The sequence below is a fragment of the Oryctolagus cuniculus genome, chromosome 7 (genome assembly GCF_964237555.1).
Source record: "Oryctolagus cuniculus chromosome 7, mOryCun1.1, whole genome shotgun sequence".
Classification (NCBI taxonomy): Eukaryota; Metazoa; Chordata; class Mammalia; order Lagomorpha; family Leporidae; genus Oryctolagus; species Oryctolagus cuniculus.
Genome location: NC_091438.1, coordinates 162,668,934 through 162,684,446, shown reverse-complemented (window position 1 = coordinate 162,684,446; position 15,513 = coordinate 162,668,934). Strand labels below are relative to the sequence as shown.

At 68.0% G+C, this 15,513-nt stretch overlaps 1 protein-coding gene across 1 annotated transcript; it reads right to left on the bottom strand.

Annotated features, from left to right (window-relative positions):
• Window positions 1-1,324: 1,324 nt before the first annotated feature.
• Window positions 1,325-12,953, bottom strand: C7H1orf174 (chromosome 7 C1orf174 homolog). Its single transcript, XM_070077060.1, has 4 exons — window positions 12,796-12,953; window positions 3,637-3,750; window positions 2,094-2,549; window positions 1,325-1,747 (listed from the first exon to the last, which is right to left on the bottom strand). The coding sequence occupies exons 1-4, from the start codon at window positions 12,808-12,810 to the stop codon at window positions 1,640-1,642; spliced, it is 693 nt and encodes a 230-aa protein (XP_069933161.1). The 5' UTR covers window positions 12,811-12,953; the 3' UTR covers window positions 1,325-1,639.
• Window positions 12,954-15,513: the final 2,560 nt, after the last annotated feature.

Below are 15,513 nucleotides of genomic sequence, written 5' to 3'. Positions count from 1 at the left end.
ACGCACCGCTGTGTCTCAGGAATGACGGAGAGGGGTGGGTCATCAGCTGGGTCACTCTCCAATGCCCGGGACCAGGCCGAAGCCAGGACCGGCACTCCATCTGGGTCTCTGCACTCGAGCCGGCACTGCCGCCGCCCGGGGTGCACCTGAGCGGGGGGTGGGATCAGACGCAGGCTGGCACTGGATGTGGGGGAGGGGTCCCAGGCGTGACCTCGCCCCGCCCCGCAGGACGTTCTAACGGGGTTAGAGCCGCTACAGTGGACCTGACCCGGACACGAGCAGCAGCTCCCACACAGCCACTCTCCACTCATGACGGCCCACGTGGTCTCCCCGGGGCAGGCAGGCAGGAGGGGCACCAGGCTCGCTGCACGGAGCTGGCGGGAGGAAGGGGTGTGGAGAAGGCCCCGCCTGGCTCCCTGACGCCCGCCCCGGGGCTGGGGGACAAGGTCCCTGCACAGCCCGAAGGAGGGAGGCGGCCTCGCACCCGGCACGGGGAAGCGCAGTGTGGCACAGTGGAGGGACGCCGCACAGGACAGGAGGGGCGGCTGTGAACCAGGTGCCGGCCGTGTCCCAGGCACCGGCCGTGTCCCAGGTGCCGGCCGTGAACCAGGCGCCGCCCGTGTCCCAGGCGCCGCCCGTGTCCCAGGTGCCGGCCGTGTCCCAGGTGCCGGCCGTGTCCCAGGTGCCGGCCGTGTCCCAGGCGCCGCCCGTGTCCCAGGCACCGGCCGTGTCCCAGGTGCCGGCCGTGAACCAGGCGCCGCCCGTGTCCCAGGCGCCGCCCGTGTCCCAGGTGCCGGCCGTGTCCCAGGTGCCGGCCGTGTCCCAGGTGCCGGCCGTGTCCCAGGCGCCGCCCGTGTCCCAGGCACCGGCCGTGTCCCAGGTGCCGGCCGTGTCCCAGGTGCCGGCCGTGTCCCAGGTGCCGGCCGTGTCCCAGGCGCCGCCCGTGTCCCAGGTGCCGGCCGTGTCCCAGGTGCCGGCCGTGTCCCAGGCGCCGCCCGTGTCCCAGGTGCCGGCCGTGTCCCAGGCGCCGCCCGTGTCCCAGGTGCCGGCCGTGTCCCAGGCGCCGCCCGTGTCCCAGGTGCCGGCCGTGTCCCAGGTGCCGGCCGTGTCCCAGGCGCCGCCCGTGTCCCAGGTGCCGCCCGTGTCCCAGGCGCCGCCCGTGTCCCAGGTGCCGGCTGTGAACCAGGCGCCGGCCGTGTCCCAGGTGCCGGCCGTGAACCAGGCGCCGGCCGCGTCCTCTGACAGCCAGGGCCGGGGTCACTGCCACCCTGGGTCCTTCTTTTACAAAGGAATCCAGCTTTCGGGACAGAGAATTTTTGAAAAATATTTTCAAAATACATTTTATTTCTTCCCCATGTGTGCTCTGCACAATTTCCAATGTAAACATTAGCTTCATATACAGAAATAAAAGTTCTTTAATAATGGCGTGGAATTAATTAGAAGAACGATCAAATTCTGATAGAGAAAAATAAATCTGCAGGTTATAAAACTCATGGGCTTCGTGGAGCAGTTTCTTCATGAAGTCCTCGGCCTCGGAGCCGGCTCAGGCCAGGCGGCGGGCAGCTCCGGGGCAGGAGGGCCTCAGGGCCCGCGACGGCTCCACCCACTGCGCGGCCTCGGCGGACGCCCCCGCACGTCCTCACACCTCCGTGCCGTCCTCCTCCTCGTCGTCTTTGGCTCTGAAGTGCATCTTCCTGAACTCTCGCCTGCTCATTGAAGGGCAGGAGGAAGACGCCGGCGGCAGGTCCTTCGAGGGAGGAAACGGACGTCACCCCGGGCAACACGCCCGGCCCTGCACCGTCGCCAGGGCTGCCTCCCTCCCGGGCGGGCGAGAACCGGGGCCGCAGCCCTGTCTCGGGCAGGGTTCCTCCCGGCTGGGCCGGCCAAGCACAGAGACGGAGACGCTGCGCTCAGGGCAGGGCGCGGCAGCGAGCGAGGCAGCCAGCGCCGACCGCCGGGGGCCCTGCGGCGTGGGGGCCAGACCCCTCGAGGGCCGCGCGGCCTCCCCGCGGGCTCCGACTCAGCCTGGGGGTGGGGGGCGCCCCTCAGCCAACGCCGCCCCCTCCCGGCGTGGAGCCTGCGCCCGCCCTCACCTGCATGAGCTCCACGTTTCCGAAGAACCTGCTCACGGGCATCGGCTGGTTGCTGTCCTCGTCCAGGAGGGCGCTGCTGTCCATCTGCAGCACGGGCGCCCGCCCCGCCTCTGTCTCCGGCGCCGGCTCAGCCTGCGCGGCTGACCAGCCCTGCGCGTCTTCGCTCCTGGGAGCAGCGCCGTGCGGCGGCCGGCGCAGGGCGTCCGCAGTCTGTGCGGAGCAGGCCTCCCTCCCCGCGCCGCAGCCCTCGTGGGCGGCAGCATCGGCCGCGGAGCCTGCGGGCAGTGCACTGTCCCCAGCGAGAGCGCCGTCGGGCGGCGCCCCGGGCGCTGCCGGCACAGAAGCACCGTCACTTTTGGGGGCCGGTTTCTGTAATTCGGACTTCACAACGTGGCCCTTGTCACACCTGAACTTCTTGGAAGTTCGCCTGTCTGCGGCCTTGTGCGATGCGGGAGTCTGTCAAGGAGAGAAACGTGAGAACCACGCACGCTGGGCGTCCGGACCCGAGGCGAGCACGCCTGGGCCCGAGACGAGGGAAGTGCTAGAGCCACAACCCAGGCAGAGCAAGCCGTCACCTGCCCCCGGGGACGGACTCCGGGCTGGGCTGCGTGGTCACCTGCCCCCGGGGACGGACTCCGGGCTGGGCTGCGTGGTCACCTGCCCCCGGGGACGGAATCCGGGCTGGGCTCCGTGGTCACCTGCCCCCGAGCTGGGAATGGCCCTAACGACCTCCGGCACACGCGGTTCCTCGAGTGTGGGATCCCAGCCGAGGTGGGAAGGGTGTGTTCACATGCTGTAGGTGGTCACGGGGTGGGCGTGTGGCTCAGGATGCCTGACCCCGTGCTGCAGCCCCTGGTCTGAGTCCTGGCTCCACTTCCGACCCAGATCCCAGCCCAGGCGCATCATGACAGGGTCCCTGCACTGTCTCGGAGACCCACGTGGGCTTCGGGCTCCTGACCTGTGTGGGCATCTGGGAACAAACCAGCGTGGAACACCTCTACCTGTCTCATCTGTCAAGTAAGTCAATGCAAATTACTAAGAGTCCAGTTTTCACTCACTCCCATCGGAACGCAGCTCTGCAGAGGAGGAGGGGCCTGGCGCCCAGCAGGCGTTCCACAGACCCTGGTTAAACTCACTTCAACAAAGCCTTGCCAGGCCCTCACCGTCCCCAGGCCCTGGCCGTGGGCTCCCTGGAACACACCTGCCTCACGGGAACGCAGGCTCCGAGCCGCCAGCCGCGGGTGCCAACCGGAGCAGATCCCTCGGCCCAGGACCCTCCCTCCTCCCCGTGACCTCTCTGGGGGCAAGGTGGCCACTGTCCCTGCTCGGTGCCTCCAGCGTGCACTGCAGAGCCGAGGCGTCTCAGGGCCTGGGCCTCTGAGACCCACACCTGTCGGCAAACGGGAGCCCGGCCACCCCTGGGCTGGACAGCGCGTCCTCCAAGAGCACGCGGCAGCGGCATCGATCCCAACACCGCCCCTCGTGGACACAGAGGCAACGTCCGCGCTTCTCCGAGGGCCCGGCTGTCCGGGGCGTGCCTCACCGGGCATGCTGTCCTGGCCGACGTGGAGCCTGCGGCGTCCTGGGCGGAGGCCGAGCTGGGGGCCGAGTAACTCCGGGCTCTGAGGCGCGCTGAGGACCGCACAGCACCTGTGAGCTGGAGCGCAGGGAGCGGTGAGGCGGCAGCCTCTGGGAGCCGAGCAGGCGGGCGGGGAGGCAGCCTCCGGGAGCCGAGCGCGCAGGCGGGGAGGCAGCCTCTGGGAGCCGAGCGCGTCCCGCCGGCAGAGGGACAGGCCGGGCCGCCGCCCGCTGCGCTCTCCCCACCTTCACGCACGACACCTGCGACCTGCACGGGGTGTTTAAGACGCGGGGTCTGCTCTGCGGCCCCCGGAGGTTGGGACGCCTGTCCCACCCGTACGCGGAGGAACCACTGTTCCCAAAGCGTGCAGAGCAGCCCCGCCCCGCCGACCGCGAGGACACACAGCCACGCCCTGGTCGCCTCCCCGAGCCGCAGTCCCGGTTCTGTGGTCTGAAGCAGTCGCTCGCTCGCCACACACTGGTCCACCTCTACTGATCCGGGACGCGAAGTCAAGTCTTCGAGCCAAAAGGGGTTAATTAAAGGCACAAGACGCGAAGTCGCTCAGGAGTGACTTCAGGCTTAGCAGAAACCCAGCAGAAACGAGAGTCCGCGTGTCCTGCCCCGCGCCCACGCCGCTCACCGAGCCCGGCGCGGCCGTCCTGTCCGCACTAAGAAGCCGGCACCGGCACCGCGCTGTCAGCTGACGCTCGGATTTCGTGTCACCAGTTTTGCCACAACTCCCTGCCTCTGCGCCAGAACCCGACGCAGGACACCAGAGTGGACCCGGCACGCGGCGCACTCCAAGCTCACCGCAGCACCTAGCACGCCCGGGCGAGCACGGACCCCAAGTGGGCGGCGAGGAGCCCCGGGAGCTGCGGTCGCCACAGCCTGCTGGGACACGCGACGGGCACTGGGCGCACCAGCACGGGGACACCACGGGGGCCGCGAGGGCACTGGGCGCACCGGCACGGGGACACCACGGGGGCCGCGAGGGCACTGGGCGCACCGGCACGGGGACACCACGGGGGCCGCGAGGGCACTGGGCGCACCGGCACGGGGACACCACAGGGGACACACGACAGGCACTGGGCGCACCGGCACGGGGACACCACGGGGGCCGCGCGAGCCTGCAGCGCTGCTGTCGTCCACCCTCAGCAGCCCCGGCCCCGCCCCGACGGGGAAAAGGAAGTGCCGTCCACAGAATGGACGCGGCAGGCTAAGCCTCTGCCTGCGGTGCCAGCGGCTCCTCTTCTGACCCGGCTCCCTGCTATGGCCTGGGAAGCAGCGCGGCCTGGCACAACGCTCGGGCCTCTGAACCCACACAAGACCCGGAGGAAGCGCCTGGCTTTGGGTCGGCCAAGCTCCAGCTGTTGCGGCCACGTGGGGAGGTGAACTAGAGGATGGAAGACTTCCCTGTCTCTCCCTCTCTAATGCAAAAAAAGAAAAAAAAAAAAAAGAAAAAGAAAAAGCTGCAACATGCATGGACCAGGCTCCCGTGTGGCTCCGTGTGGCACCCGTGTGGCTCCCGTGTGGCTCCGTGTGGCTCCCGTGTGGCACCCATGTGGCTCCCGTGTGGCTCCGTGTGGCACCCGTGTGGCTCCCGTGTGGCTCCTGTGTGGGGCTCCCGTGTGGCACCCATGTGGCACCCGTGTGGGGCTCCCGTGTGGCCGTGCGCAGCGCAGACGGGGGCGCGCGCAGGCCAGTGCAGCACCTGCTGTGGGCTGCACCTGGGGCTGGCCCTCCTGCCACCGTCTCACAGAGCAGCGCTGGCTGACACGCCCCGCGGCAGCGACACGAGGGCTCCGATCCAGAGCTGCCAGGGACATCTGCCTAAGCACCCCGCTGCAGGGCGGGGCCGCCTCTCCTCGCTCCGGGACGGCAGCTGCAGGCACCGGGCCCGGGGCTGGAGCCGCCCTGAGAGCAGCAGCAGCCGCGCGGTGACCTGGTGTCCACCACCAGACCACACACCCGAGCCCGGCACACGGGGAGGAGGGGCCAGGGCCGCGGTGCCGCAGTGACCTGTCCATCACCAGACCACACACCCGAGCCCGGCACACGGGGAGGGGCCAGGGCCGCGGTGAGCAGGTTGTGCTGTGATGCTGCCCCCCCCACTCAGGCTCCGTCCTGGGGGCGGGAGGGGGCGCCCACGTCCTGCTTGTGGAGTGGAGTGTTCTCGGCTTGGGGCAGGGCGCCGGGAAGACTGGGCCACGACTCTGAGCTGCGAGAGGCGAGCGACGGGCTCTCGGGCTGCGGCCGGCCCAGCTGCCATCTCGCTCTAGAGCGGGGGTCGGGGAGGAGCTGCGGCGGCCTGGGGGATGGACAGTTCCCGGCGTCCTCCCGTTTGCAGGGAGCGTGGGGAAGCCGCTTCACGCCGTGTGCAGCTGGGACACAGGAGGGCCCCCCCCAGCAGTCACCAACCCCCACCCCCACCGCAGCGCGAGAGCCCCAGTGCCGGCGACGGCTCCAGGACGGGTTCCCGCCACCCACGAGGGGACCTGGACGGGGCTCCTGCCCCGGCTCCAGCCCCTGCCCGTCTGAGAGTGAACCCGTGGGCCGAGCTCACTCTGCTCAGATACACACGAGGGAAGAAACGGCCTCCTGCGGTCGGAGGTGCCGTGGACGCTCCCATGATGTCACCCACGACATCCAGTCACACACACACGGTGTCACCATGACATCCAGTCACACTCACACGGTGTCACCCATGACATCCAGTCATACACACACGGTGTCACCCACAACATCAGTCACACACACACAGTGTCACCCACAACATCCAGTCACACACACACACGGTGTCACCATGACATCCAGTCACACACACACAGTGTCACCATGACATCTAGTCACACATACACAGTGTCACCATGACATCTAGTCACACATACACACGGTGTCACCCGCAACATCAGTCACACACACATGGTGTCACCACGACATCCAGTCACACACACATGGCGTCACCATGACATCTAGTCACACATACACACGGTGTCACCCGCAACATCAGTCACACACACACGGTGTCACCACAACATCCAGTCACACACACACACGGCATCACCATGACATCCAGTCACACACACACACGGTGTCACTTGCAACATCAGTCACACACACACAGTGTCACCCACGACATCCAGTCACACACACACGGTGTCACCACGACATCCACACACACACACACACGGCATCACCATGACATCCAGTCACACATACACACAGTGTCACCCGCAACATCAGTCACAAACACACGGTGTCACCCACGACATCCAGTCACACACACACACGGCGTCACCATGACATCCAGTCACACACACGGCGTCACCATGACATCCAGTCACACACACACGGTGTCACCACGACATCCAGTCACACACACACACGGCGTCACCATGACATTCAGTCACACACACAGTGTCACCCACGACATCCAGTCACAAACTCACGGTGTCACCCACAATATCCAGTCACACTCACACACACACACACGGTGTCACCTGCAACATAGTCACATACACACAAACTGACGGTGTCACCCATGACATCCAGTCAAACTCACGGTGTTGCCCATGAGATCCAACACACACGGAACGAAACCGGTGAGCACTGCCCAGAGCTGACCCCGGGTTCAGCTCGGGAGCAGCTGGAAGCGTCTATGAACTGACACACGCCCAGGAGCCGGAGACCAGGGAGGAGCGAGCATGCGACAGCCGCGCCCAAGCAAGAAACTCACAGAACAGCAGCGACCCAGGTGCATCAGCACGAGAGCTCCCAGGGACGGACCCCCAGGGACGGACCCCCAGGGACAGCCCCCAGGGACAGCCCCAAGGGACAGACCCCAGGGACAGACTCCCAGGGACAGATTCCCAGGGACAGGGATCCCCAGGGACAGACCTCCTGAGGGACAGGCTCCCAGGGACAGCCCCCAGGGACAGACTCCCAGGGACAGCCCCCAGGGACAGACTCCCAGGGACAGACCCCAGGGACAGGGCTCCCCAGGGACAGGGCTCCCCAGGGACAGGGATCCCCAGGGACAGCCGCAGGGACAGGCCTCCAGGGACAGGCCTCCAGGGACAGACTCCCAGGGACAGACTCCCAGGGACAGGCCCCCAGGGACAGACCCCCAGGGACAGACTCCCAGGGACAGGGCTCCCCAGGGACAGCCCCAGGGACAGGGCTCCCCAGGGACAGGCCCCCAGGGACAGACTCCCAGGGACAGACCCCAGGGACAGACTCCCAGGGACAGGCCCCAGGGACAGGGCTCCCCAGGGACAGCCGCAGGGACAGGCCTCCAGGGACAGGCCCCCAGGGACAGACTCCCAGGGACAGACCCCAGGGACAGGCCCCCAGGGACAGACTCCCAGGGACAGGGCTCCCCAGGGACAGCCCCAGGGACAGGGATCCCCAGGGACAGGCCCCCAGGGACAGACTCCCAGGGACAGACCCCAGGGACAGACTCCCAGGGACAGGCCCCAGGGACAGGCCCCAGGGACAGGGCTCCCCAGGGACAGCCCCAGGGACAGGGCTCCCCAGGGACAGACTCCCAGGGACAGACCCCAGGGACAGACTCCCAGGGACAGGGATCCCCAGGGACAGACCTCCTGAGGGACAGGCTCCCAGGGACAGCCCCCAGGGACAGGCCCCCAGGGACAGGGCTCCCCAGGGACAGGCCCCCAGGGACAGATTCCCAGGGACAGACCCCCAGGGACAGACTCCCAGGGACAGGGCTCCCCAGGGACAGCCCCAGGGACAGGGCTCCCCAGGGACAGGCCCCCAGGGACACACTCCCAGGGACAGACCCCAGGGACAGACTCCCAGGGACAGGCCCCAGGGACAGACCCCCAGGGACAGATTCCCAGGGACAGGGATCCCCAGGGACAGACCTCCTGAGGGACAGGCTCCCAGGGACAGCCCCCAGGGACAGACTCCCAGGGACAGGCCCCAGGGACAGCCCCCAGGGACAGGCTCCCAGGGACAGGGCTCCCCAGGGACAGCCCCAGGGACAGGCCTCCAGGGACAGGCCCCCAGGGACAGACTCCCAGGGACAGACTCCCAGGGACAGGCCCCCAGGGACAGACCCCAGGGACAGACTCCCAGGGACAGGGCTCCCCAGGGACAGCCCCAGGGACAGGGCTCCCCAGGGACAGGCCCCCAGGGACAGACTCCCAGGGACAGACCCCAGGGACAGACTCCCAGGGACAGGCCCCAGGGACAGGGCTCCCCAGGGACAGCCCCAGGGACAGGGCTCCCCAGGGACAGGCCCCCAGGGACAGACTCCCAGGGACAGACCCCAGGGACAGACTCCCAGGGACAGGCCCCCAGGGACAGGCCCCAGGGACAGGGCTCCCCAGGGACAGCCCCAGGGACAGGGCTCCCCAGGGACAGCCGCAGGGACAGGCCTCCAGGGACAGGGCTCCCCAGGGACAGACTCCCAGGGACAGACCCCAGGGACAGACCCCCAGGGACAGACTCCCAGGGACAGGGCTCCCCAGGGACAGCCCCAGGGACAGGGCTCCCCAGGGACAGGCCCCCAGGGACAGACTCCCAGGGACAGACCCCAGGGACAGACTCCCAGGGACAGGGCTCCCCAGGGACAGCCCCAGGGACAGGGCTCCCCAGGGACAGACTCCCAGGGACAGACTCCCAGGGACAGGGATCCCCAGGGACAGACCTCCTGAGGGACAGGCTCCCAGGGACAGCCCCCAGGGACAGACTCCCAGGGACAGGGCTCCCCAGGGACAGCCCCAGGGACAGGGCTCCCCAGGGACAGCCGCAGGGACAGGCCTCCAGGGACAGGCCCCCAGGGACAGACTCCCAGGGACAGACCCCAGGGACAGACCCCCAGGGACAGACTCCCAGGGACAGACTCCCAGGGACAGACCCCAGGGACAGACCCCCCAGGGACAGACTCCCAGGAACAGGGCTCCCCAGGGACAGGGCTCCCCAGGGACAGACCCCCAGGGACAGACTCCCAGGGACAGGGCTCCCCAGGGACAGACCCCAGGGACAGACCTCCTGAGGGACAGGCTCGCAGGGACAGACTCCCAGGGACAGACTCCCAGGGACAGGCCCCCAGAGACAGACCCCTAGGGACAGACCCGCAGGGACAGACACTCCCAGGGACAGGCCCCCAGGGACGTGTGTGAGCTCCCCAGGGCTGTCCCTGGGGGTCTGTGTGTGGCGAGACTGCTGCAAAGCGAGCAGACGGAGCAGCCCAGCAGACGAGGCCTGAAAGCCGCGACGTTCCCGGAGGCCTAACCGGGTCCGCCCGCCGGGGCTGAGCCGGGCAGCGGACAGATCCCCGACGCCATTTTAGATTCTGCAGGCAAAGACAACGGAGGCCGCGAGGCACGGAGGCCGCGAGGCACGGAGGCCGCGAGGCCCTCGGGGGAGGAACACCCACCAGCCAGGAATCCTGGCCCGACACAGCTCCCGGCAGAGCGGAAGACAGGGCCGCGCGGCGCCGGCACCCACGTGGCGCCGGTTCTAGTCCCGGCTGCTCCTCTTCCCACCCAGCTCCCTGCCGCGGCCTGGGAAGGCGGCCAGACACGGCCCAGGTGCTTGGGCCTGGGCGGCCATTTTGGGAGTGAACCAGCGGACCGAAGCAGGAAACTGCTCTCCCTCCCTCTCCCTCCCTCTCTCCCTCTCCCTCCCTCCCCCTCTCTCCCTCCCTCTCCCTCTCTCCCTCCCTCTCCCTCCCCTTCTTTCTCCCTCCCCCTCCCTCCCTCTCCCCCCTCTCCCCCCTCCCTCCGTCTCCCTCCCTCTCCCCCTCCCCCCTCTCTCCTTCTCCCCCTCCCTCCCCCTCTCTCCTTCTCCCCCTCCCTCCCCCTCTCTCCTTCTCCCCCTCCCTCCCCCTCTCCCCCTCCCCCTCCCTCTCCCCCTCCCTCCCTCCCTCTCTCCCTCCCTCTCTCTCTCCCTCCCTCCCTCTCCCTCCCCCTCTCTCCTCCCTCCCCCTCCCTCCCTCTCTCTCCCTCTCCCTCCCTCCCCCTCTCTAACTCTGCCTCTCAGAGAAGTAAATAAAACCTTAAACATAATGAGGACAACGCACACACACACTTGCAGGCAAGCAGAGCTCAGAGGGGCCGGCAGGTTCACCCCACAAGCAGTATAAGGGAAGAACTTAGCCGGCGGCCCCGACGCAACCTACACCCACACAGTGTTCACACGGCACACCCACAGTGTTCACACACACGCACACACAGTGTTCACACACTGCACACACACACAGTGTTCACACACGCACACACACCCACACAGTGTTCACATGGCACACACACACACAGTGTTCACACATGGCACACACACCCACACAGTGTTCACACACGCACACACATGCACGCACACAGTGTTCACACACGTACACACAGTGTTCACACATGGCACACACCCAGTGTTCACACACGGCACACACACACAGTGTTCACACACGCACAGTGTCCACACACACATGCAGTGTACACACATGGGACACACACACAGTTTTCACACACGGCACACACACAGTGTTCACACACACACAGTGTTCACACACGCACACACGGTGTCCACACACACATGCAGTGTACACACATGGGACACACAGTTTTCACACACGGCACACACACAGTGTTCACACATGGCACACACAGTGTTCACACACACACGGTGTCCCCATACACATGCAGTGTTCACACACGGCACACACACACAGTGTTCACACACACACCCACACACAGTGTTCACACACGCACACACAGCATACACACACGCACAGTGTACACACACGGCACACACAGTGTACACACATGAAGTGTTCACACACGCACACAGTGTTCACACCCCCCCACAGCATTCACAGATGCACATACACAGGCATACACAGCGTACACACGCAGTGTTCACACATGTACACACACAGCATACACACACGCACACAGTGTACACACACGCACACACGGCACCCACACACGCACACACGGCACCCACACACGCACACAGTGTACACACACGAACAGTGTTCACACACGCACATACACACGCAGTGTACACACACGAACAGTGTTCTCACACACCCACAATGTTCACACACAGCCCCCCCCACCGCAGCCTCCACACGGGCTTTCGCCGCCTCCTGAGCCGCACAGGGCGGTGTCCGCGGTGACAGGGCGGGGTCCACAGGCCGACACCCCCCCAGACTGACACCCCCCCCAGACCCGAGGGCCCGCGGGGTCCACAGGCCGACACCCCCCCCCCAGACCGGAGGGCCCGCGGGGACCACAGGCCGACATCCCCCCCAAGACCGGAGGGCCCGCGGGGTCCACAGGCCAACACCCCCCCAGACCGGAGGGCCCGCGGGGTCCACAGGCCGACACCCCCCCCCCCAGACCGGAGGGCCCGCGGGGTCCACAGGCCAACACCCCCCCAGACCGGAGGGCCCGCGGGGTCCACAGGCCGACCCCCCCAGACCGGAGGGCCCGCGGGGTTCACAGGCGCAGAGCCGCAGCGGGAAGGCGGGCTCCGGTCCGAACCCCACGGGGAGGGGACGGCACACAGGCAGGAGGGGGCTCGGCCACCACCCCCTCCGTCAGGGCCGCAGCCCAGGGACAGGGGCCGGGCTCCGCACCGGGCGGCGAGGACAGCGGAGGCCGGGTCAGGGGCGAGCCCCTCCCTCCAGCGCGGGTCCAGAGACCACAACCAGGAGGCGGGGCCAGAGCCCCTCCCCGCAGGGTCCAGGAGGCGGGGCCAGAGCCCCTCCCCGCAGGGTCCAGGGCCCTCGGGGGGGGCGTGACCAGAGCCCCCTCCCCGCAGGGTCCAGGAGGCGGGGCCAGAGCCCCTCCCCGCAGGGTCCAGGGCCCTGGGGGGGCGTGACCAGAAGCACCTGCCCCAAACATGGTCCAGATCCCTCTCCAGGGGGCGTGCCAGAAACCCCCCTCCCGCGCGGGCCCACACCCATCCTCCAGGGGGCGTGGCTCGAAGCCCCTCGCCCTGGGCGTGCAGGACCCCCGCGGGGGCGTGGCCCGGAACTCCCGCCCGGGGGCCTCAGCCAGGCCAGGCCGCGGCTGCCCCTCAGCCCGGCCTCCCGCGGCCCCAGCTCGGCCCTCGGCGCGCCCGGCGCAGCCCCTGCCGGCCTCCGCCCCTCACCTTCCGCCTCCTCATGGGTGTGAGCGGCGCCCCGCGCCCGGCCTACCGCTCCGCAGTGGCGCGGCGGCTCGCGGCGCTCACACATGCCGCCGGCGTCTGACGTCACGACGGCCGGCCAATCGCAGGCCGGCGTTCCCAGGCACGTGACCCGGCCCTGCGTGGGTCACTCAGCTCGCGGGCGCTGCTCGGGTGACTCGGTCGCCGGTTTCGGGAGGGGCAGTGGGCTGCTTTTCTCGGCGCGACTGTGGCTTCCGTGTTCGACAGGGGCGGCTGCCTTCTTTGAGGGCCGCCTCTTGGCGCGTCAGCTACCGGCGTGGTGGAGCGCGGTGGCGGCCATGTCTGAGACGGGCATTTCCGCAGACGCGCCCGTGGCCGCCATGTCTGAGAAGGGCGACGGCCATGTTTGAAAAGGGCGCTCACCCCTGGCGCGTCTGGGGCCGCCATGTCTGAGAAGGGCAGCGGCCAAGTCTGGGAAGGGCGCTTCCTCCTGGCGCGTCCGAGGTCGCCTTGGCTGAGGGTCGCCTAGCTGCGCCTGCGCAGAAGGGCGGGACAAGAGGGGGGCGGGGGTCAGGACCGCTTTTCTAGTTTTCAAGTTTTCTAAATAAAAGTAGAAAACCCAGCCCTGCCCCCTGAGCGGCCCCCGACCCCTTGGGTTCAGTGAGCGGAGCTGCAGCAGGTGCAGGTGCGCCCGCACCGACAGACACGCACGGACGGGGACAGCACACGGCCCTGGGTCCCTCCCCGCAGGTGCGCTGGGAGCGGGAGCCCTAGCCGCTCCCCACGGCGCCCACTCCTCGCCCGGCCTGCCGCCGCCCGGGGTGGTGCCCACGGATGCGGAGCCCCCGACGCGCGTGGCCTGCCGCGCCCTTGCGCCAGGCCCCACGCCGGCCCGGTCTCCCTCCTGCCTGTGGAATCCCATCAGCTGCTCTGTCCTCTGCGGAGCCCCCGGCCGCGCCCCCTTCTCTGGCCGGCGCTGCCCGCAGCAGCTGGGCCCCGTCCAGGTCCGACTGGAGGAGCTGCGGGGGCCGGCTCAGCTGCTGTCACCCGGCCCGAGGCGGGGCGTGGGCCCCCGGGGGGCCGGCGAGCATGTCCCCCTCGGACAGGTGTGTCCCCCGGGACGGCGGCTGGGCCGGGCCCCGAGAGACCGCAGACGGGGGAGCTCGTGGCCCAGGCCCCCCGCATTCTCTGCGCAAACATCTGTGTGTGCGCGGCGGAACACGCGAACGCCGGCGGGAACTGCCCACTGGTTAGCTGGCAGAGGCTCGTCAGCGGAGGCCGCCCTGGTGGAGCGGTCTGTCCAGGCTGCTGACCTCTGCGAGGGACGCGGTCAGGCCTTTGTATTTCAAAGGAGAGAAGGAAGGAGCTCAGAGTTTGCCCCCCCCCCCCCCATGGCGCCCGCGGACCGGGTCTCCGCACAGCTGCCGGGGTTTCTGTCGGGCGGGGACGCGCCCCCCACGGGACAATGGCCTTGGAAGGAAGCAGCCTGGGGCCTGCAGGGCCTGGGCGGGGCCCGAGTTCCCAGCTCTGTGTCGTGGGCACCTTGGGGCAGGCGCTGAGACGCCGCCTCCCTTCAGCAGGGCTGTGGGGGTGCCGGGGCCACGGAAGTGCACGGAGGTCAGCCCCTCGCCGCCCGTCACCCCTGCCTCCCACCCGTGGGGGCTCCCGCGGCCCCTCACCCTCCTGGCTGCTCTGGTTAGGCGTCATTGTCGTGACACACTGGGGATAGTTTGCCCCCACACGTGCTGACCCTCAGCTGCTGGGGGCTCCCCTCCGAGGCCACGTGCTGACAGCTCCTCGGACAGGCGCCTGGGTCCCGGGCCTCACCGCGTCTGTGCCCTGGCCACCGCCGAGGACGGCAGGGGGACCTCTGCCCGCTCCTGCTGGGGCTGCGTTTTAGACGGACATAGATGGAGGTTTTTTTTTTTTTTTTTTTTTTTTAGATTTATTTATTTATTTGAAAGTCACAGAGTTAGAGAGAGGGGAGACAGAGAGAGAGAGAGGTCTTCCATCTCCTGGTTCACTCCCCAATTGGTTGCAACGGCTGGAACTGTGCCAATCCAAATCGGGAGCCAGGAGCGTCTTCTGGGTCTCCCACGTGGGTGCAGGGTCCCAAGCACTTGGGCCATCTTCTACCGCTTTCCCAGGCCACAGCAGAGAGCTGGACTGAAGTGGAGCAGCTGGGACTTGAACCAGCGCCCATATGGGATGCCGGCACTGCAGGCGGCGGCTTTACCCGGTGCACCACGGTGCTGGCCCCGGGGATGGAGTTTTTGGGCGGAGTTAGGAGGGGCCCAGAGACCTCAGGCTCAGGTCTGTTGCCCCGAGGGGCCCTCCCTGAGCTGACTTCATCAGGCTGCAGACCAGGGAGGGCACCCGTGGGCTACGGAGACAGATAAGGTGCCCCGACCCTGCCCTGTCCGTCCAAGAAGGACAGGGGCCTATAAGGGGTGGCAGAGGCTCTCGGACGTTGGCAGCGCCCACCCTGGAGGGCGGAATGGTGCACGAGGTGGCCCCCTTCCCTGTGCCTTCCAGCCGCCCACTCCTCCCACCCCCCACCCCCTGCTCTTCACGTGAGCTGCCCCTCTCCCCGCCCCTCTGGCAGCAGGAGGAAGGGAGGCATGTGGTGGGGGATGGTGGGGGATGGTCAGAGCGGGAGATCTGCAGGCCAGGGAGGGGAAGGTGGCCAGGAGCTGGTGTTGGTCAGGCTGGGTCAGCCCT

Bases quoted from the DNA above. Each gene is read 5' to 3' on its own strand.
- C7H1orf174 (XM_070077060.1), bottom strand. The intron at 2,550-3,636 runs GTGAGGCACGCC...TCTCCTTGACAG, and splicing joins CGGCCAGGACAGCATGCCCG to ACTCCCGCATCGCACAAGGC. The intron at 1,748-2,093 runs GTGAGGGCGGGC...CCTCCCTCGAAG, and splicing joins GAAACGTGGAGCTCATGCAG to GACCTGCCGCCGGCGTCTTC.